This window comes from Amia ocellicauda, chromosome 6 (assembly GCF_036373705.1).
Source record: "Amia ocellicauda isolate fAmiCal2 chromosome 6, fAmiCal2.hap1, whole genome shotgun sequence".
NCBI classification, from domain to species: domain Eukaryota; kingdom Metazoa; phylum Chordata; class Actinopteri; order Amiiformes; family Amiidae; genus Amia; species Amia ocellicauda.
The window spans coordinates 45,183,080-45,205,241 of NC_089855.1; the positions used below are offsets into that span (position 1 = coordinate 45,183,080).

General features: G+C 46.8%; 1 protein-coding gene across 1 annotated transcript; it reads left to right on the forward strand.

Annotated features, from left to right (window-relative positions):
- The first annotated feature begins 6,726 nt into the window (after positions 1 to 6,726).
- Positions 6,727 to 20,253, forward strand: LOC136751523 (uncharacterized). The gene is made up of 5 exons (XM_066707200.1): positions 6,727 to 7,707; positions 8,186 to 8,254; positions 8,521 to 8,616; positions 11,514 to 11,767; positions 17,892 to 20,253. The coding sequence occupies exons 1-5, from the start codon at positions 7,506 to 7,508 to the stop codon at positions 18,513 to 18,515; spliced, it is 1,245 nt and encodes a 414-aa protein (XP_066563297.1). The 5' UTR covers positions 6,727 to 7,505; the 3' UTR covers positions 18,516 to 20,253.
- Positions 20,254 to 22,162: the final 1,909 nt, after the last annotated feature.

Genomic DNA, 22,162 nt, shown 5'->3' on the forward strand with positions numbered 1-22,162 from the left:
ACCCGAGCTCGTCCCAGATACTCCCAGGTCTGTTCCACCACTTGAGGGTTCAATCTCCATTCTGAGCTGTCCAGACCTCCCCAGGAGAGAATGTCCGCCGCCGTGTTGGACACACCTGGCAGGTGTATTGCCCTTATCAATCAGAGATTGCCCTGAGCCCACAGTAGAAGTCTGTACGCCACACAATGTAGTCTGGGGGAGCGCACGCCAAACTAAGACATATTTGTCTGACAGGACATGGCGAAAGTGGCGCAGCACCAGCAGCACTGCTTGCAGCTCCTGTGCGTTGATGTGGGCAGAAGAACAGAGACTGCTCGACATCCTTTGAGTCTTTGAGAAAAGCAGGGCCCTGTTAGTTTCCAAGGGTCAAGTTTCTTAAGACTCAATAGCTATTTAAATGACTGAACACTTCTGTATTAGAGCCAATTGTCAAGCTGCATACACTCCACTTATCAGGTGGGTACAGGCGGGCAGGCGCAGTTTCTAAAGTACTTTACTTAATAAAGTCCTTTAAAAGAATTCTTTGTACAGCTCAATCTCCTTCTCCCAGTTTAACTCTTCTGTTGCCGGCAAAGAATTAGTTAGTTTCTGGTTTCGGTTCTGTCAACAGAGCTACAAGTTGAGCTGTGGCAGCGAGTTACTGGTTTGGGTGAGAAAGATTGGATTTCAGTTTCAGCCCCAGTGTCCTATTGGAGGAGGCTCGATTTATGACTGATGTCAATCCATGCCATCTTTTGGAAATGCCGGTTGGCCTGGGTTCGTAGCTCTGTGTCGGGATTTCGGCTCTCGCCTGCTTCAAAGGGTTTTTATTACCTCCAGGCCCTATTCCCCAGACATTTCACAGCAGGGATTCCAAGCCATTTGGCCCATTCTCAGTGCCATCCTCCCAAGACTGCCACTTTGATGTAGAACAGTTCATGGGCTGATGAACTCAGATATTTTGGTAACTTTGGGGGAGAAATCTTCTTAAGATCAGAGCTTCAGCTCAGAGCTAGAATGCTCTATCAAAATACACCCCCCCCCCCCCACCTTAACGCTACAGTAGTCACGTGACGGCATCAAGGTAGTTCAGGATCCTTATCCCCTTTGTTCTCAGGGGGGGCCAGGGCTGCATCCATGCACTATGAAAATGTGCAGGGTGCTAGAGAAATGCCGAACAGCAGCACACAGTGCTCATACACCTGGCCCTGGAAGGCGAAGCGCAGGTATTTCCTGTGCGTTGGGAGGACGGGGACGTGCCAGGTGAGTCCAAGTGGACTGGACAATGTCCACATAGTTGTTGAAGAGGGTTTAGAGGCTTTCTCTCTTATGAGCCTGTTCCGTGGTGCCTCCTCCTGTGGGCTTTAAACTCAGTCCAGTGAAATAATCGGTCACTGACCCCGCCTCCTCCATCTCTCCTCCAAAAGATGTGAGAGAGCATCTCCTCTGGTGGTGGTGGTGGTGATGGTGGGAGGGAGGGCGAAGGTGGGGCCTCCTATTCTGCCGGTGCATGCTGCTCCACCCACATGGTATTCAGCATACATTGCTGTCTGGCCATGGCGTCAGTCATTTCTCCCATCCGGCGGAGCAAGCTGGCCTTAAAATCCTCCTCTTCCTCTCTCCAGGAGGAAGACACCCCACATCTCCTAGGGTGGGAGATCAGTGTGGTCATGTTCATCACAGGGGGGTGCGTTGTGGTGAGCACGACCGTGAGCTTCTGCTCACTAGGGATTACCTCCTAGGGGAGAGCACTAGCCTTTCTGGTGAATGCCTGTGGGTGGGTGGAAAGGAGGAGGCAGACTGCTCTCTTACTGGGGAAGCCTCTAAACAATAATAACCTATCATAATCCCGGTTCCCTGAAAAAGAAAGACAGCCATTACCGGATAGGAAGAGCCTTCTGACCTGCCAATCATTGAAAACATGTACTAAAGCTGCCCAATAGGTACGCTGCTGTCAGGAGGAAGACCCGCCCCCCGGCGTCTGTGAAAAGTCCCATCCTGACTGCAGCTCCCTGCCATTTCTTCATCAGGAAGGTCGTCTGGTCGAGCAACCCCTGAAGGGTAATGGCTGTCTTTCTTTTTCAGGGAACTGGGGTTATGATAATAACCTATCGTTCCCTTTCAAATTGAAAGACAGCCCTTACCGAATGGGATGACTATACCAGAGCTGTCACGGGTCCTGACACCTGACTAAGCCTAAACCCACAATGACAAGGATAGCAGAGGTCTAGCAGTTTTAAGTACTTGGGAGCCCAAGCCAGGGTGCAGCCGGTCCGCCACGTTGAGGCGGTAGAACCTTGTGAAGGTCTGTTGACCGGACCAGGTTGCAGCATTGTACAGTTTTTGCAGTGTGGCACTGTGAAAAAGAGCCCACGACATGGCTTGTCCCCTCGTTGAGTGCACTGAAATGTGTTCAGGCATGGGAACATTAGCAGTCTCATAGGTGAGCCAGATCGCGTCCACCACCCAGTGCGCCAGTCGCTGTTTTGAAACTGCCCTCCCTCTGTTGGTGGAACCATAGCAGACAAACAGCTGGTCGGATTTGCGGCTCTGAGCAGTCCTCCGCATATAGCACCTCAAAGCCCGGACAGGGCAGTGTGTATGTAGTCTGCGGTCCTCATCCAATTCGTGTAAAGGGGGATGGAAAGACTCCAGGACAATAGGTTGGTTTATGTGGAACACCGACACAACCTTGGGCAGGAAGGCTGGGTTCGTCCTGAGAGTGACTCTGTCGTTGCTTCCCGAGAAAATCAGACAGGCTTTAACCACAGACAAGGCGTGAATTTCACTAATTCTCCTTGCCAACGTTATCGCTACAAGAAAAGCTACCTTGAGCAAGAGGAAGTGGAGCTCCATTGTGGAGATGGGCTCAAAAGGAGCACCACTCAGTCCTTTCAGCACTAATTCCAAGTCCCAGGCTGGAATTGTGTCCTATATTGGTAGTCTCAAGCATCTCACACCTTTCAGAAACTGGATCGCCATGAAATGGTCTCCTGGGGAGACATTGTCAATTTTATCGTGACATGCCGAGATGGCAGCCAGATAAACTTTCAGTGTGGATGCAGATCTCTCGTCTTTAAGCAGCTGTTGCAGGAAGCACAGGATTGTCAATATGGGGCATGACACTGGATCCACACACCTCTCTATACACCAGTTCTGAAAAACTGACCACTTGTAAGTATATTGGGCCCTGGTGGAGGGGACCCTGGCCGATTGCAGCGTTTCCACGACATTAACAGGCAGCCCCAGAGACATCAGGCGGTGCCTTTCAGCTGTGCTGGGTTGGGGTGCAACAACAGTCCCTCTGCTTGACTCAATAAGTCCCATCAAAGCAGCAATGATTGCCATGGATCCGCGCTGATCATCTGTGCCAGCGTTGCGAACCACAACTGTCTCGGCCACCGGGGGGGGCAATCAGGAGAACTCGAGCTCCATCCTGGCGAATCCTCTCCAGTGTCAGTGGAAGAAGTGGCAGTGGGGGGAAGGCATACAGCAGTTCCTGTGGCCTTCGGTGAGCAAAGGTCCATGCCCAGCGGGCCTCCTCCCGTCTCCAGGGAGAACCACAGCGGACAGCGTGTCGTTGCCTGTGTAGCAAAGAGGTTGACCCGAGCTGACTCATCTTCTCCACCACCTGAGGATTCAGTCTCCACTCTGAGCTGTCCGGACCTCCCCTGGAGAGAATGTCCGCCGCCATATTGGACACGCCCAGCAGGTGTATCGCCTGTATGGAGTGGAAATTGTCTTGCGCCCATGGAGAAGTCTGCACGCCACACGATGTAGTCTGGGGGAGTGTAGGCCCCCCAGGTGGTTGACATAAGCCACCACTGGCATGTTTGTCTGCCAGACCGGTGGCACAGCGCCAGCCACACCGCTTGCAGTTCCTGTATGTTGTGGCTGACCAGAAGCCGCTCCACTCTCCTTGGACCCCCCTTCCATTCCAGACAGCGCTCCAGCCTGTTCCAGAGGCATCTGTGGTGATGACTTCCCGTCTGTGCGGGCATCTGAGTGGGGAGCCGAGGCACAGATTGTTACGGTTCCTCCACCAGGACAGTGCCTGCCAGCACACCGCAGTCACTGTCAGTGGGTGGTGTTTGTGTCTCACTGGGTGTAGCTTGTGGGCGTTTACCCAGCATTGCAGTGGGCGCATGCGCAGCAGGCCAAGGGAAGAATATTCGAGGCGGCCGCCATCAGCCCCAACGATTTTTGAAATTTGACCAGTCGGAGTGTCGATGCCCTTTTGAATGATGCCAGGCATTTCTCCAACGACTCGATTCTGTCTCTGGATAGGTAGGCAAGCATTTTTTGAGAGTCCAGATTCATTTCTAAGAAACCCACTATCTGTGCGGGATCGAGAAAGAACTGCGAGACCCAGTGCAGTGACGTGACATATGACCACAGTGCACGCAGCCCCCTTGTCCCATAAGTGTTCCTCACCCAGCGCACGCATAGGTCATGTCCATCGTCCGAGGGCATCCAGAACAACGATGGAAAGCCCCCTTCGGCTTCATCCTGGTCAGCAGATCTGTCTATGTCTCTCTTATTCAGAATCTCTAGGTATAGTGACAGTTCTTGTGGCAGATGGATCTCACCATACACCTCAGCACTGATACTGTCCCCCTCGATGTTTAAGTCAAGGTTGTCGACGTCGAGGTCCAAGAGGTCGACAAGGGCATCTAGAGGTCGAGAGCAGGTCTTGTTGTCGAGAGGTCGTTCGAGGGATCGTTGAGGTTGATGTGATCGGGGTTGACAAGATGTTCTGGACGTATCGAGCAGTTTAAAGACCGCCAACAGAGGTCGAGAGAATCCGGGACAGAGCAGGGTGATCACCGACCAGCCACGGGAAGTAGTCTCCTTCTCTGTCCTCTGATACAACACTCGAATCTGTAAAAGAGAATAATGGTACAAGAAGGTAAAATCCATACAGTAGATCTCCGTGGAGGGACAGAGGCCGGCTCCGATCGAGACTCCTACCGCACACTTACCTCCGACAAGAAGCAAATAATATAATGAAAAATACCGTAGTCCGAGCTCCGAAGAGACAAGACTGTAAGGATACTCTGAAGAGAAAAGGTAAGAATTAACCACACTCCTAAGAGTAGGTGAGCACACTTCTCAAGCTTTAAGCAATCATGAGCGAAAGCATAAGCACATTCACAGGCAGGTGAAAGAAGAAATGGCAGGGAGCTGCAGTCAGGAGGGGACTTTTCACAGACGCTGGGGACAGGTCTTCCTCCTGACAGCAGGGTACCTATTGGGCAGCTTTGGTACATGTTTTCAATGACTGGCAGGTCAGAAGGCTCTTCCCATTCGGTAATGGCTGTCTTTCGATTTGAAAGGGAACTGGAGGAGGACGACACCATCGGGGCTTGTTGCTGCGGGAATGCTAACGAAAACGTCAATATCGATGGGTCAATGGGGAATGTCAAGAGGTCGACAGTTGTCGAGATTGTTGGCAGAGGACATCGAGATGGTTGTGATGGATGTCGACGGTCGACGTAGTCGAGCTCGATTTACGGATATTGACGTCAATGGGGGCTTTCGACGTTGATGGTCGATGTGTCGACAGCTGTCGAGGGTCGATCTGAGCGATGTTCCATCGACGTTCAATGCAGATCTCAATATGTCCAGGTGGAAGCACTGTGAAGCGAAAAAGTCGAGTCGGCATGGTGGTTGCTACAGCCCCGACCGGGAGGTAGATATAGAGTCATGGTCAGGAGGTCACACAACTGGAAGACCCAGAAGGGCTTCTCCAGCCAGAGTAGCGGTACTCTTTCTCTCTCCTTTTCCCTTCCTCACTCATAATCTGAAAGAAGTAGTACAGGAGGTATCATTCATACAGCAGATCTCATAAGGAGGGACCAAAGCTGGCACTGGGCAAGACTGCTGCTGTACACTAGAGAAGTAAAGCTCATCAAAGTAGACTGCAGTTGTAGCAAAAATTGCAATAATCTCCGGAGAGAAATCCAAAAAATTAAGCAGCTCAATGAGCAGGGGAGCGCACTTCTCCAAGCTTCAGCATGAAAACGAAACTAAAGCTCTATCACTGGCAAGGTGAAAGAAGAAATGGCAGGCAGCTGCGGTCAGGAGGAGACGTTTCACAGATGCTGGAGGCAGGTCTTCCTCCTACCAGCAGGGCCCCTATTGGGCAGCTTTGGTACACGTATTCACTGATTGGCAGGTCAGAAGGCTCTTCCCATTCAGTAATATTTGTCTTTTGATTTGAAGGGAATTTGCTTTAACATTGCTAGAACTCATGTTGTTTATATTTACTGCCCCTATGTCCCCTTCCCCTGAGCTATTAACTATGACTATATATTGACTGCAATTATTAGCTCACAAATCTAGGATGTAGGACTTGTATTAACTGTACATTTTCTTATGCACATATGTAGTGCTGTGCATAACCTTGTGGGGGGGCAGGGGCTCAAACAAAAAAGGGGCACGAAGTTAGTTAGTTCCAAGTTACTTACAATCATTTAGATAAATATAGGTTATAGGTATATTTCATACTGATATGCTAATACACGTGGCTATATACACAGCACCAACTTAAGCAACACAAAAGCACACTTAAATATTTTAATTCTCCCTCACAGCAATATTAATGGAAAATATCTAGGATACTTAACTTATTTTCAATGTTATTCGGGATGAGTGAGAAGTCATACATTTGCCATTCTGGTAAACGTGCTGCAGAAAAAAGAAAGGAGACTAGATTAAATGGCAGCATATTTCTGGAAATTAGTCATGTCAAATTCTTGTTCTATAATTTTTGTAACTAATACTAATGTGATGTGGTAAAAATCCATCCATCCATCCATCCATCCATTTACGAAACCACTTATCCATGTGGGTCGCGGGGATGTGGTAAAAATAAGAGTTTCAATTATTGCATCGATTAATATATTGTTGCAGGAGTGGGCAATAAAATAATTGTTGATATTATCATTGCTGATTTTATATTTGTTGCTGTCGTGTGTATACAGAAACATCGAGATTGCACGCAGAGTTAAATGGGGTTTAAGTCAATGAATGAATTAGTAGTGTGCCACTGCTCAACACTGCTGTTTTGGCGGGCCGCCCCCCTCCCGGCAGCCCTCCTGAAGCACAAGCGCACGCCGTACGTCCTCTGCGCGGTAGCCGGAGCGTCTGCGTTCGTGCAGGCTCTGCGTATGACGTCACGGCTCCTCTGCCCAGAAATGCGCAGCAGGGTTGCGCAGATTTGCCAGACGACCAGCGAGCGCAGCCATTACGTTCGACACACTTCGATACTAAACAAGATTAAGAACAATTTTAACAGCGAGCCGCACCGACAAAAGCACAAGAAGAAACACGCACGATCGCCCGACACACAAGAAAGACACGCACGACATTAACAACAACAACAACACAAGAAATCATTGAAAAAGTTTTCAAAACAGAGAGAGTGGGGGTACAGTAATAATAAATACTAGTGAAACACAAGATACTCCGATATTTTTAAAATAGTTTTGCGCGCTTGTGTCTCAACCGCGCGGCGACAGACAATGACAGAACCGCGGGGCAGCGAGGGGGCTCCGGCCGGGGACGGGAGCTCGTCTGCGCTGAGGGAGGACTCGTCCGAGCCCGCCGCCACCACCGGGACCGGGACCGGGACCAGCAGCGGGACTGGGACAGGCACGGAGACCGGCACCGGGCCGGGACTGAAGAGCCAGGTGGACCTGAGCAGCGCCTGCCGCATCCTTGTGTGTGAGTCCGCCCCCCTGCTGCCCTGAGCGCACTGACGCTGCCGAGCGGGTTGTTACGGGGAGGCTTGTAGCAGTAGTAGTAGCACTACTAGATGTTGGAGGAAAAGTATTAGTAGATGTAGAAGGATGAGGAGAAGATATGGTATTATTAATAGTAATAGTATTAGTATTAGTGGTGTTTTGTAGCGGTAGAAGAGGAATGGTACATTATAGCACCAGATGAATGATTTTACATGTAAGTTATCCTAGCTTGTATCTGTAGCGAATGTAGTTAAAAACCAAACAGTGCAAATGCCAAAATAAATCACTTAATGCCTTTCCCTCCCCTCTCTCTCCCTCTATCTCTTTCTGTCTTCCTTTCAATCCCTCTACCTCTTTCTCTCTCTTCCTCTCTCCCCATCCCTCCTTCTTTCTTTCTCTCTCTCACTCCCTCTCTCTTTCCACCCCTGATTCCCCCCCACACTCTTTCCTTCTCTCAGATCCAGTCAGCTCTGGGAAGCTCTTTCCTCCTGGCTCTGATGGGAAAACAACCATCCAGATTGCGACAGGTACTGCAGCCTTCCCATTGTCCTGACAGTGACCTAGGTAGTTTAAACACACTGTACTGTACTGTATAGGGACTATAGTGACTGGGCTGTACTGTTGTGTACTGCACAGGGACTATACTGGTTTAATACTATAAACAAATCAAAACTAATAATATTCCAATAACACACAACTATTTACTTAAACAAGGCAGAGTTCTATAATATTATTGTTTAATATTGTTATCGTAATTATTATTATTGATAGTTGGGGGTCTTTTCCTGCTCAGGTCCAGTGGAGTCTATGGCTGCCGCTCTGCAGGGGGGGACAGGGGAGGGGGGTACCCCCAAGCTAATGATGCTGCCCCAGCCAGCACAAGACACAGGTATGCTCTCAACACCTCCCCTCCCCCTCTCCCCCTCTCCCCCTCTCCCCCTCTCCCCTCTCATGTCCCCTCCTCTCCCTGTTTCCCCTCACCTATACAACAGTAGTACCCGTCGGTGCAGGCTCTGACATTTGATAGAAGGATGAAAATGAAAGTCAAGGTAATCTATCAATCATTAGAGCCCACGTTGAGAGGGCTATTAGAAATACATTTATACAGTGCATCCGGAAAGTATTCACAGCGCTTCACTCTTTCCACATTTTGTTATGTTACAGCCTTATACCAAAATGGATTAAATTAATTATTTTCCTTAAAATTCTACAAACAATACCCCATAATGACAACATGAAAGAAGTTTGTTTGAAATCCTTGCAAATTTATTAAAAATAAAAAACAAATAAAGCACATGTTCATAAGTATTCACAGCCTTTGCCATGACACTCAAAATTGAGCTCAGGTGCATCCTGTTTCCACTGATCATCCTTGAGATGTTTCTACAACTTGATTGGAGTCCACCTGTGGTAAATTCAGTTGATTGGACATGATTTGGAAAGGCACACACCTGTCTATATAAGGTCCCACAGTTAACAGTGCATGTCAGAGCACAAACCAAGCCATGAAGTCCAAGGAATTGTCTGTAGACCGCTGAGACAGGATTGTATTGAGGCACAGATCTGGGGAAGGTTACAGAATTTTTTTTGCAGCATTGAAGGTCCCAATGAGCACAGTGGCCTCCATCATCCGTAAATGGAAGAAGTTTGGAACCACCAGGACTCTTCCTAGAGCTTGCCACCCGGCCAAACTGAGCGATCGGGGGAGAAGGGCCTTAGTCAGGGAGGTGACCAAGAACCCGATGGTCACTCTGACAGAGCTCCAGCATGTCTCTGTGGAGAGAGGAGAACCTTCCAGAAGAACAACCATTTCTGCAGCACTCCACCAATCAGGCCCGTATGGTAGAGTGGCCAGACAGAAGCCACTCCTCAGTAAAAGGCACATGACAGCCTGCCTGGAGTTTACCTGAAGGACTCTCAGACCATGAGAAACAAAGATTGAACTCTTTGGCCTGAATGGCAAGCGTTATGTCTGGAGGAAACAAGGCACTGCTCATCACCTGGCCAATACCATCCCTACAGTGAAGCATGGTGGTGGCAGCATCATGCTGTGGGGATGTTTTTCAGTGGCAGGAACTGGGAGACTAGTCAGGATCGAGGGAAAGATGAATGCAGCAATGTACAGAGACATCCTTGATGAAAACCTGCTCTGGACCTCAGACTGGGGCAAAGGTACAGCTTCCAACAGGACAACGACCCTAAGCACACAGCCAAGATAACAAAGTAGTGGCTACAGCACAACTCTGTGAATGTCCTTGAGTGGCCCAGCCAGAGCCCAGACTTGATCCTGATTGAACATCTCTGGAGAGATCTGAAAATGGCTGTGCCCATCCAGCCTGATGGAGCTTGAGAGGTCCTACAAAGAAGAATGGGAGAAACTGCCCAAAAATAGGTGTGTCAAGCTTGTAGCATCATACTCAAAACGACTTGAGGCTGTAATTGGTGCCAAAGGTGCTTCAACAAAGTATTGAGCAAAGGCTGTGAATACTTATGTACATATGCATACAATCCTGTCTCAGAGGTCTAGAGACAATTCCTTGGACTTCATGGCGTGGTTTGTGCTCTGACATGCACTGTTAACTGTGGGACCTTGTATAGACAGGTGTGTGCCTTTCCAAATCATGTCCAATCAACTGAATTTACCACAGGTGGACTCCAATCAAGTTGTAGAAACATCTCAAGGATGATCAGTGGAAACAGGATGCACCTGAGCTCAATTTTGAGTGTCATGGCAAAGGCTTTGAATACTTATGTATGCTTTTTTTTGTTTTTTATTTTTAATACATTTGCAAAGATTTCAAACAAACGTCTTTCACGTCGTCATTATGGGGTAGTGTTTGTAGAATTTTGAGGAAAATAATGAATTTAATGCATTTTGGAATAAGGCTGTAACATAACAAAATGTGGAAAAAGTGAAGCACTGTGAATACTTTCCGGATGCACTGTATTTATTTTTTAATTTAATAAACTTAAAAACCTATATTTACCTTATATTCTGATATTTTGACAAGTAACCTTCCGCTGAGAAAAAAGTTTCCAAGTCATTCAAATGAAAAAAACACATACACGTACCGAAAAATATTTGTATTTGGCAAAAATATATATTATTCATTTTAATCACAATTCTGTTGTTAGTCTTTCTTATAGTTGATCTGGACATTGCCAGAGAAAGTTACTGAACAGTCCCTGTAGTATTCCGTCGGAACTTGTTGCTGGAGGCAGAGTGACTTATGTACCCTGCTGATGTTAAAACTGTGATCCAGTTGCATCTTTTGTGTGGATTCGCTGTCCAGTACCTGTGAATTGAGCTTTCATTCAGGTGTCCTGTCACTGACATGATTTCCCTTGTCTCTAAAACCAGTGTCAGAAAGTAGCTGAACAGTTGTTGCTCTTGCAAAGCTGGTATATGCGCATATGTATTGATTTATTTGTTGAATTCTATTGGGTTATACAGTTGGGCATTTCACCATTATAGCAAGCATTATCTGTAAACTGATTGGCTGTTGGCACACAATTATTCTCTAATACGATACAGCGCAGTACATTTCAATAGTATAATGGTATAGTATAATATAATAATAGTATAATCTCAAGCCTCGCTAGGAGGCCTGTGCCTACTAGTGATGCATTAAGATCGCTGCACTGGTGCGGGTGATCTGGATTCGATTCCTGCCGTGGCCGAACCCCCTGTTTATTACAACACTGTATTGTTCAGTACTACAGACAGCAAACACAGTATTTTGTGAATTATCAATCTCTCTCTCTCCCTGCCTCCTGCCCCCCCAGGCCCAGGCCAGGAATTCTCCCCCCAGGCGATCGTGCAACTGATCCAGGCGGTGGGCCGGCGCTGGGAGCAGTACAGCACTCGGGAGAGGGGGCGGCTGTTCCAGGGCGTGCAGCAGGAGCTGGCCCAGAACGGCCTGGCCTTCCCTCTTGACCGAATCCGCCGAAAGTGGAACAACCTGCTGGTCACCTACAAGAGGGTGCGTGAGCGCGGACGATACACTGGACAGCCCAAGACCACCTGGGAGTACTATGAGGTCAGTGGTGTGGGGGAGCATATAATAAACAAAAGGGGTACTAGCAATGTAAAAGCAAGCAGTTTGATTAACCATTATATAAAGTGCAAAATTACAGGAGAGCTGAACCACTCAGGGTAATAAACTACTGAATTACAGGTACAGTCTGAACTAGAGATGCGCCGATCCGATAATCCGTATCGGTCCGATACAGGCCAAAAACACTGGATCGGATATCGGAAATAATAGATGTTGTAATCCGATAAGATCCACCGACAAATCTAGCCTGAAACTTTGCCTTAAAGGGGAACCGAAAATACATATTTTCTCAGGGCAGGGGGCATAACAGTCACATTAGAGCAAGGTTCCTGCAGGTTAAGGATGTGGAAAAATAATGACTTTTCATAGTCTTAATTACTGACTTTTTAATGACCTGGATCAAAGTGTTCTAGGATTATAAAAGTTTTATTGACAAATTCCATATAAGCACAATCGGTGGAATTCTGCAGATCTGCGCATGTCTGTGGAAATCTGCGCTACAAGAACAAGACCAATGGCTTCCTCACAGAGACTAAAACACCTTTAAGTGTATAATATGTGCAGTGCAATTAAACTACCACAAATCTACAGCTGGGACAAACACCCTTGTGCGAAACCAGCAATGACAGAAAAGGGAAGAGGAGCAACAAACACATTAATATCAACAAGCTCCACACACAGCAGCTATTGCCATTTATTTGGTATTGACTGAACTTGAGCGCACAGTGTGTTTCTGAACGCAGACAGCAGTCTGAGTGTTGAGTGTGGTTTGGAAACATGGAAAAGTAAATCGTTTAGTTAAGTAGATTGTATAAATGAGTTACATAGATAGTCTAATACATTTTATGCTGTTATGACCAGAAAACATTGCCAAAAGGACGCTAATGTTAAGGCATTTTCGGTGCAGCTCACATTGCTAAACTATTAGGCTATTGAATGAAAAATAAATTAAAACGAAGATCTTATGTGAAAACTTAAATGTATGACTTAGGACTAACACTGGAGATGCTATTTACACTATATATGCCATTTAAGTTGAGTTACATTCTATATATATTGTGTATTGTGTTAACTAAATGTTGTGATTTGAATTTTGCACAGTTGTACTTTCAGTGATATTTCAGTATTCATTTTGAATGTTAAAATGCTGCTTAAATATATATTTTTTAATTTAAAAGAGTTTCACTAAATAAAAGGAAGCAGCATTATTGCATAAGTCATGTTGTTGTGGGCTTTGTATTTTTTCCTTTAAGGAAATAGAGAATTTGTTTCACATTGCATCCATACATATGGCATATTAACAGCTTAGTAGTAAACAACAATATTGGATCAGTATTGGTATCGGCAGATAGTAAAGGTTGAGGTATCGGTATCGGATCGGAAAATAAAAAATGGTATCAAGCCATCCCTAGTCTGAACAGATGTGTCTTGAGTAATCGCCGGAAGTTTATCTTATGGCACAAGAGGACTGGAGAGGTCTGGAGGGGATGTACGGAGAGGTCAGGGTCTAAAGGTAGCTCGGTGCAGTCTGGTGCAGACAGCGGTAGGTGAGGGTCAGTGTCTTGAACTGGATGCGAGCCGAGATCGGGAGCCAGTGGAGGGAGCAGAGCAGTTTAATAGCATTTGCAAATTGTGGCAGAGAGACATCAGATGAGCTGCAGAGTTCTGGATTAGCTGGAGCTGGTGCGTAGTATTTGCTGGCAGGCCAGCCCAGAGGGAGTTGCAGTAGTCCAGGCGGGAGAGGACCAATGACTTGTCGAGCAGCTGAGTCGAGTATTTGCTGAGGAAGGGTCGGATTTGGCGTATGTTGCTCAGGAAGAATCTGGAGGTGCGTGTCATCGTGGTGATGTGCTGAGTGTATGAGAGTGCAGGATCGAGGGTGACTCCTAGGTTCTTAGAGGAAAAGAGGGAGGGAGTTATGTAGATTCCAAGAGGATTGAGCAGTAGGTGAAGAGGCGGGTGGAAAAAAGAGGAGATTAGATTTGGAGAGGTTGAGCTTGAGGTGGTGCGAGTGCATCCAGGAGGAAATAGCAAACAGACATGAAGAGATGTGATAGGGGATGAGGGGGTCAGAAGAGGGAGAAGATAGGATGATCTGGGCATCATCTTCATAGAAATGGTAGGAGATGCCATGGGATGCGATGAGGGGGCCCAGAGAGCGTGTGTAGAGAGAGAGAAGGGAGCCCAGAACAGAGCCTTGGGGTACGCCTGTGAGGAGAGGTTGGGGGGTGGACGAAGATCCTTACCATGTCACTTGGTAGGTCCGATCGTTGAGGTAGGAGGAGAACCAGGCGAGAGCAGTTCCAGAGATTCCAATGTCAGTGAGACAAGAGAGGAGGATGGAATGTCGATGGTGTCGAAGGCTGCAGAGAGATCAAGGAAGATCAGGACTAAAGAGAGGCAGGCCGCCCGGGCACAGTTGAGGGAATGACTGCTAGGAGAGCCGTTTTGGTAGAGTGAGCAGTTAATGAAGTCAGATTGCAGAGGATCAAGAAGTGAGTGATGGGGAAAGAAATGCAGAGAGTGGACGGTGAACAGCTCGCTCAAGGGTCTTCAAGAGGAAGGGGAGAAGGGAGTCAAAAGTGTTTTTTTTTTGAGGAGTGGAACACAGAAGCTTGTTTGACAGCAGAGTCGAAGCAGCCAGAGAGGAATTGAAGAGGAGGAGATGGAGGGAAGTAGATGAGGAACAGTTGCTTGGAGGAGACAAGTGGGGAGGGGGTCCAGGGCACACGTTGTGGGTTTGTGGCCTGGGAGCAGATAGGAATGTTCAAAGTCAGAGAAAGGTGAGAATGAAGAAAAGGAAGATTGATTACAAGGAGATTTAGGCAGAATGGGAGAGGAGGGGGGACTGTTGAAGACCTTGCAGATGTCTCTGATTTTAGAGAAGAAGGAGGCAACATCATCACCAAAGATAGAAGATGGAGGAGGAAGCGGGGGTTGAATAGGGAAGAGAAGGTGGAATAAAGTTTGTGGGAATTATTGACCGAGGATTCAAATAGTGATTGGAAGTAAGATTTCATGGCTGAGGTGAGTGAGGAGGAGAATGTAGACAGAAGAGAGCGGTAGAGGGCAAAGGCAGCTGGGAGTTTGGACCTCTCCACTTCTGTTCAGCAAAGCGCAGAGTGGATCAGGCTGAGCTGAGTTCGGAGGAGATCGTGGGCTGGGGGGGAGGAGGGATGGGCAGGACAAGATGTGAGAGGACAGAGAGAATCAAGGGAGGAGGAGAACAAAGTGGAAGTAGCACATACAACAGATAGATGGGGAACAGTCAATGGGAGGTAAGAGAGTGAGAGCAGTGCATGCAACAGTGGTGGGGGGGGAGAGGGAGCAGAGATTACATCGGAAGGTGACTGTAGGAGTGGGTGGGGTGGGGAGAGAGGGGAGACAAAGGGATAATGAGATTAAGTGGTGGTCTGAGATGTCCAGGCGTGTCATGGAGAGCATAGAAGGGGAGCATTATTTTGAGAAGATGAAGTCCAGCTGGTGGCTGGGGAGTGGAGGAGGGGTACAAATACAGCAGAGTGGCAGGTGTTGGAGAGGTGGATGTTGAAGTCTCCCAGGTGGATGGTAGGGGAGGAGGGTGAGGGGAGGGAGGAGAGAAGTAAATCCAGCGGTTAGTCGAGATAGAGGAGAGAAGGGAGGACAGGGCAAACAGAGGACTGGGTAGCAGGAGTCATTGAGTTCTCAGGGGAGATCCATGTCTTGGTGAGAGCAAGGAAATCCTGAGAGAAGTGGGAGGCAAAAGCAGAGATTAAGTCTGCCTTGTTGGAAGTTGAGTGGCAGTTCCACAGACCTACTAAGAGGGGAATGGAGGGGAGGGAAGAGGCAGAATGCTAAGGTTGGAGGTATTAGGGAAGCAGTGTCGAGCAGGTGACCAGCAAGAGGAAGTAGAGAGCAGGACAAGAATGCGAGAGATAGTCATAGCTACCTAATACTGATGTGTGGCGTCTCCTCACAGTCTTCTCCTCGCTGGAGTCCCAACAGCTAGTCCTTGCACTTTGGAAATTGGGCACTGAAGACTGATTGCCCTGAATGCTGGCAAGGAGGTCCAGGAGGCCGTTAAATAGTCCACCTTTAACTAATTAGTGCACACCTGAATTGCGCTGAACTACACTTCCTTGTCGAGAGCAAGCACAGAAAGGGAGCAGAGTGGAATATACTACAGTCCAGTACACAATGTTTATTTAGTTGTAGTCTTGTTCAGCTTGACTATAATGTCTATGAGATGTACTCACATTTTAGTCACGCACTTTTCTGTATTTCAAGTCTTCTAAAAAAAAAGGACAAAAATTTGTTAGTTTTAGTGAACTAAACTTTAATTCGTTTTAACCACATTTCAGTCATGCTCTATAATTGTGTTAACTTGCAGTGCATCCGGAAAGTATTCACAGCCCTTCACTTTTTCCACATGTTATGTTACAGCCTTATTCCAAAATTGATTAAATTCATTATTTTCCTCAATTCTACAAGCAATACCCCATAATGGCAATGTGAAAGAAGTCTGTTTGAAATCTTTGCAAATTTATTAAAAATAAAAAACAGAAAAAGCACATGTACATAAGTATTCACAGCCTTTGCTCAATACTTTGTTGAAGCACTTTGGTACCAATTACAGCCTCAAGTCTTTTTGAGTATGATGCTTGGCACACCTATTTTTGGGCAGTTTCTCCCATTCTTCTTTGCAGGACCTCTCAAGCTCCATCAGGTTGGATGGGGAGCGTCAGTGCACAGCCATTTTCAGATCTCTCCAGAGATGCTCAAATCGGGTTCAAGTCTGGACTCTGGCTGGGCCACTCAAGGACATTTGCAGAGTTATCCTGTAGCCACTACTTTGTTATCTTGGCTGTGTGCTTAGGGTCGTTGTCCTGTTGGAAGATGAACCTTCGCCCCAGTCTGAGGTCCAGAGCGCTCTGGAGCAGGTTTTCATCAAGGATGTCTCTGTACATTTCTGCATTTGATCTTTCCCTCGATCCTGACTAGTCTCCCAGTTCCTGCCACTGAAAAACATCCCCACAGCATGATGCTGCCACCACCATGCTTCACTGTAGGGATGGTATTGGCCAGGTGATGAGCGGTGCCTGGTTTCCTCCAGACATTAAACTTGCCATTCAGGCCAAAGAGTTTCTCATGGTCTGAGAGTCCTTCAGGTGCCTTTTGGCAAACTCCAGGCGGGCTGTCATGTGCCTTTTACTGAGGAGTGGCTTCCGTCTGGCCACTCTACCATACGGGCCTGATTGGTGGAGTGCTGCAGAGATGGTTGTTCTTCTGGAAGGTTCTCCTCTCTCCACAGAGACATGCTGGAGCTCTGTCAGAGTGACCATCGGGTTCTTGGTCACCTCCCTGACTAAGGCCCTTCTCCCTCGATCGCTCAGTTTGGCCAGGTAGCCAGCTCTAGGAAGAGTCCTGGTGGTTCCAAACTGAGCTGTGCTCATTGGGACCTTCAATGCTGCAAAATTGTTTCTGTACCCTTCCCCAGATCTGTGCCTCGTTACAATCCTGTCTCAGAGGTCTAGAGACAATTCCTTGGACTTCATGACTTGGTTTGTACTCTGACATGCACTGTTAACTGTGGGACCTTATATAGACATGTGTGTGCCTTTCCAAATCATGTCCAATCAACTGAATTTACCACAGGTGGACTCCAATGAAGTTGTAGAAACATCTCAAGGATAATCAATGGAAACAGGATGCACCTGAGCTCAATTTTGAGTGTCATGGCAAAGGCTGTGAATACTTATGTACATGTGCTTTTTTTTGTTTTTGTTTTTTTAATAAATTTGCCAAGATTTCAAACAAACTTCTTTCACGTTGTCATTATGGGGTATTGTTTGTAGAATTTTGAGGAAAATAATTAATCCATTTTGGAATAAGGCTGTAACATAACAAAATGTGGAGAAAGTGAAGCGCTGTGAATACATTCTGGATGCACTGTAAATGAAAAACAGTTCATTGACAAACATTTTCATAATCAATTACGTAAATTAAATTAACACAGCCTGTACAGTGTAGTAGTGTAGTTCAGATCAGTGTATCTCAGTGCAGTACAGTACAAGTTATACACTTTGACTAATCCTTCACACTGTTTTTCTTATCCCCCCTCCCTCAGATGATGGATGCCTTGCTCAGCGGCTCCTCGAAAGTCCAGGTTGCAGAGGGAACCACAGCAATCACCACCTCCTCCATCGCATCCACCAGCACCATGGTCCCCCCATCCGCCACAGCAAACGCGGCCCTCTCCCTGGCCGCCTCCCTCCTCTCCCTGCCCTCCCTGCTCCCTTCCCTCCCCTCCTCCCCTCTCTCTCCGCCACCCCCCTCAACTTCCTGCTCTACCAACCCAGACCCACCAAACCCAGCCCCCCAGCCCCCAGCCTCAGCCTCACCTGCCCCCCAAGACGGCCCCAGCTCCCTTGCCCAGCCCCGCCGCCTGGCCGCTCGGCACCGCAAGCTTAAGCGGCCGGCAGTTGACACGGCGGCGGCATTCCTGGCCCAGCAGCACAGCCAGGCAGAGCGGCGCACTGGGCTGCTGCAGAGCTTCCTGGCGGCCCAGGAGGAGCGAGGGAGGGCAGAGGAGGAGTGGCGTAGGCGGGAGGAGGAGCGGGAGCGACGCAGGGAGCGGCGGGAGCGGCGAGCGCTGGGCACACTGGGCCGGCTGGTCAACACGCTGGAGCTGCTCTCCTCCAAGCAGGACACCGTTATCGCCCTGCTGCAGCGGCTGGCCGACCGGCACTGAGGGGGAGGCGAGGGACAAATGAAGATGTAGGAAGTGATAGCCAGCGCTTTGTGGACTTCAGTATAGTATAGTAAATTATAGCGGCCCAGACTGAAGCCAGTGCTGTGTGGACTATACTATAGTATAGCATAGGGACCCAGGAGAGAGGGTCCCAGGGGCCTGGGCAGGGTCAGAGGTTGGGTCGGTGTCTCATAAATTTTGGTGATCTGAAATTTTAGTAGATCAGCCAAGGCGCTGAATGACATAGACCCCAGTTTAATTAAAGGGAAGGTTCACTGTATTTTCTATCTGTGGCCATTTTTAACGCATTCTAGATTGTAATGTGAGCAGTTTGACAAAACGGTTGCTGTTTGTAACTTATGCTGTTGTCGGGGCCAAACAAATAGATCGGAGCACCAATATTATCGGCCGATATTGGCCTTTTACAGAAATATCAGTATCGGCACATATTCCTCCGATAATGCGGATACATTCTCTCAAACTATTGGCTAAATATAATATTTCAAATTACCATAAAATCCTTCATTAGTCTTCAGATAAAAATAAAATAAATACATGTTTATTTGGTTTTACAGTCATTATATTTTCCACTGAAACCTTCAGGCGCCACAGTCATTGTCAGCACAGTGGCGCCGTGCGCACACACTACTGAGAGCCGTGGAGGAACAAAAACACACCCACTGAGAAACATAGGGCTCAAAAACCAATAAGAAAGTGTTTTATGGCGCATTTTTACTCAAGTTAAATTGCATTTCAAAATTCTCTATAGCAATAAAAATAGTAAATGTTAGTTTGATATGTTGACTGGATATCAGCAAATGTCTCCAAATGACAAGCAAACTCACATTACAGTGAACAAGCTAAAGCAAATTTGTTGGATAAAACTGAAACTATACACGATATTTATAAAATATTTCAAATCCTACATTGATTTTTGGCTGTGACTCGTATTGCAATACTTTTAACACACGCAGTAAATAAGTTACACATTGAAGGCATTTTTAAATACATAAAAAAGGGAGCTCCCTTTTAGGAGAAAATGTAGAGATGCTCTGCTTCCTTGCACTATAACCTACCACTTTTGGATTGACAGTATTGAGGACTGAGGAGAACCTGTTGCGTGAAAAATACTGATATTAGCTAGACCAGCATTTATCATGATCTAAGTGTCTGTTCTAAATGTATAGAACATGCAAATGCTTATATTTGTGTGTGTAATTGTTCATATACCTTGTTCTTTGTTCTAATGTATAGAACATGCATACAATTAGGTCCATAAATATTTGGACAGTGACACAATTGTCATCATTTGGGCTCTGTACGCCACCACAATGGATTTGAAAGGAAATAATCAAGATGTGCTTTAAGTGTAGACTTTCATCTTTAATTTGATTAATTGTGGTGGCGTACAGAGCCAAACTGATGACAATTGTGTCACTGTCCAATTTATTTATTTATTTATTTATTTACTTATTATAATAAAAACTTTTAAATTTTTTCCTTAATTCTCCTTAATTCTAATTTAATTTAGCAATGTTTTATATGTGGTTATTTATGATGAAAAGTAATGTTAACTCTGCTAAGAAAAAATTGTTTATTATTCAAATGTAAAAATCCTGCCTTCATGCATATCTGTCACAATTTCTCTCTGAGAGACACATTTGAGGGATCCATGTTAGAAAATGTCTGTTTTGGATGCTAATAAAATAAAAGTAAATATCGGCAGATATATCGGTAATCGTGAAATTTTGCTTCCCAAGTATCAGTATTGGTATCGGACCCAAAAAACCTGTATCGGTCGGGCTCTAGTTGTTACACACACAAAAAATCCTCTTTGCAGTGTTGTCATGATGATTTCATGGGTTAAAAATTATCTATTAAATGATCAATAACTTATTTTATTGTAAAGTATAACTGTCGCTATTGTAAGGTATCATTTTACTGGCCAAAAGATTAATGGTAAATTCACAGTATTTTCTCTATGTCAATTAAAGATTCAGAAACTTTAAGTGGTGAGTTTAAGCGAGTTGTGGGCTGTAATGCACCTCCCCTTGAACTCCAGGGGCTGGAGACACTCAGATTTCAGATCGCCTCATTTTACATGACACTGGGCTGGGCTTGTTGCAGTCAGCCTGGTCGCGCCCCCACAGCGGCGGCCACTTGCTCTTGGCCAAGGTCAAAGGTCATGCGGAGGTGCAGGGGTCAGTTTTCTGAAGGGGGGACGGGCAACACTCCAGCAGGCAACAGCACTGGGATAGAAGCCTGAGTTGCCATGGGACCCCCCTGTGCTGCCTCTGCCCCATGACCTTTGAAGGCCTGTGTGCATGTGGACTACAGCCAGCCTCTACAATGTCACCTCCCTGTGCTCAGGGGCAGGGACTGGCTGCCCTGGGTCCTGTTTGTGTTTGTGTGACAGGCCTCGGCGCAGTGATAGTTTGCAGTGTGTTGTGTGGCTTTGTGTCCTCAGTGTGCGCAATACAGCGGGGGGGTGTCTGGTGAGAACTGGGCTCACTGTGGACCAATGGAGATTACTGCACACTCTCACACACATTGATACACTCATGCACACACACACACACACAATCAGACACACGCATACACACAGACACACACACACATTGTGACACTGTTTGTGTGTCTGTGTGTGTGTACTGAATCCCATTGCTGTACAGAACTCAGTTGACAGCAGACATCCTGTTAAGGATCTCCACTCACTTTCCAGCCTCCCTGCGTGACTGCTGTGTGTCTTTGTACTTGGGAGGCAGGGGAAATACAATAACATTAAATAAAATCAAACCAGTCTTTATTCACTTTTTTCAATGTTTGTGTTTTTATTTTGTTCTTTTGTAGTTTGGTTCTGGTCACTCACTGGGTCGTTATCAGGACGCAGAGGCAGCCGGGCTGAGGAGGTGTCCTGGACTCGGCGCAGTGGGTCTGAGTGGGAGGTCACAGAGCTGCAGGTTCTTTATAGGAATATGTTCTGTTCCCCATGACTCCAGGGGGTCCACATGTGTTCTGGATGCCCTACCTAAACAACACACACTTCTGTATTCAGGCTGTGTCTCTGATTGCCCTGGGCTCTGTCCTTTAATTGTTCTCCTTCATATCCTGTGCTCATTCAGCTGGGCCCTGGATCCAGATACACCTGCCTGTTGATAAACCGCTCTGCCATCAGTGCCTTTATTATCTGTAGTGAATTGGTGGTGCTCACCATGCTGGTATACAATAAAATCATATCACAATCACAGTAATAATATGTGAAATGGCAGTCCAGTGTAGTTCTGTGCTTTATAGTGCAATACATGACAGTACACTGTAGTACTACACACCACACTACAGGTTATTTCTACAGTATTGTGCAGTCTGATAGTACAGTACTTTACACTGGAGTATTTTTCATCACACTGAGTAGTCTCTTACACTGCATTACAGTCAGCATATTAAAGTATATTACAGTACAGTGTTACACTGCAGTACAATGCATTACAATCAAGTACAGTCCATTACTTTACAGTACAGTACTAAGACTACCCCAAGTGTCGTATATTCCCCTGTTATGGAGTTGTAGGCAAACTGCCCACTCCCACTCTGACCCCCAACTGCTAAACACCTGATATGAGAGTCAGTCTGCAGGTATGTCACCCGAC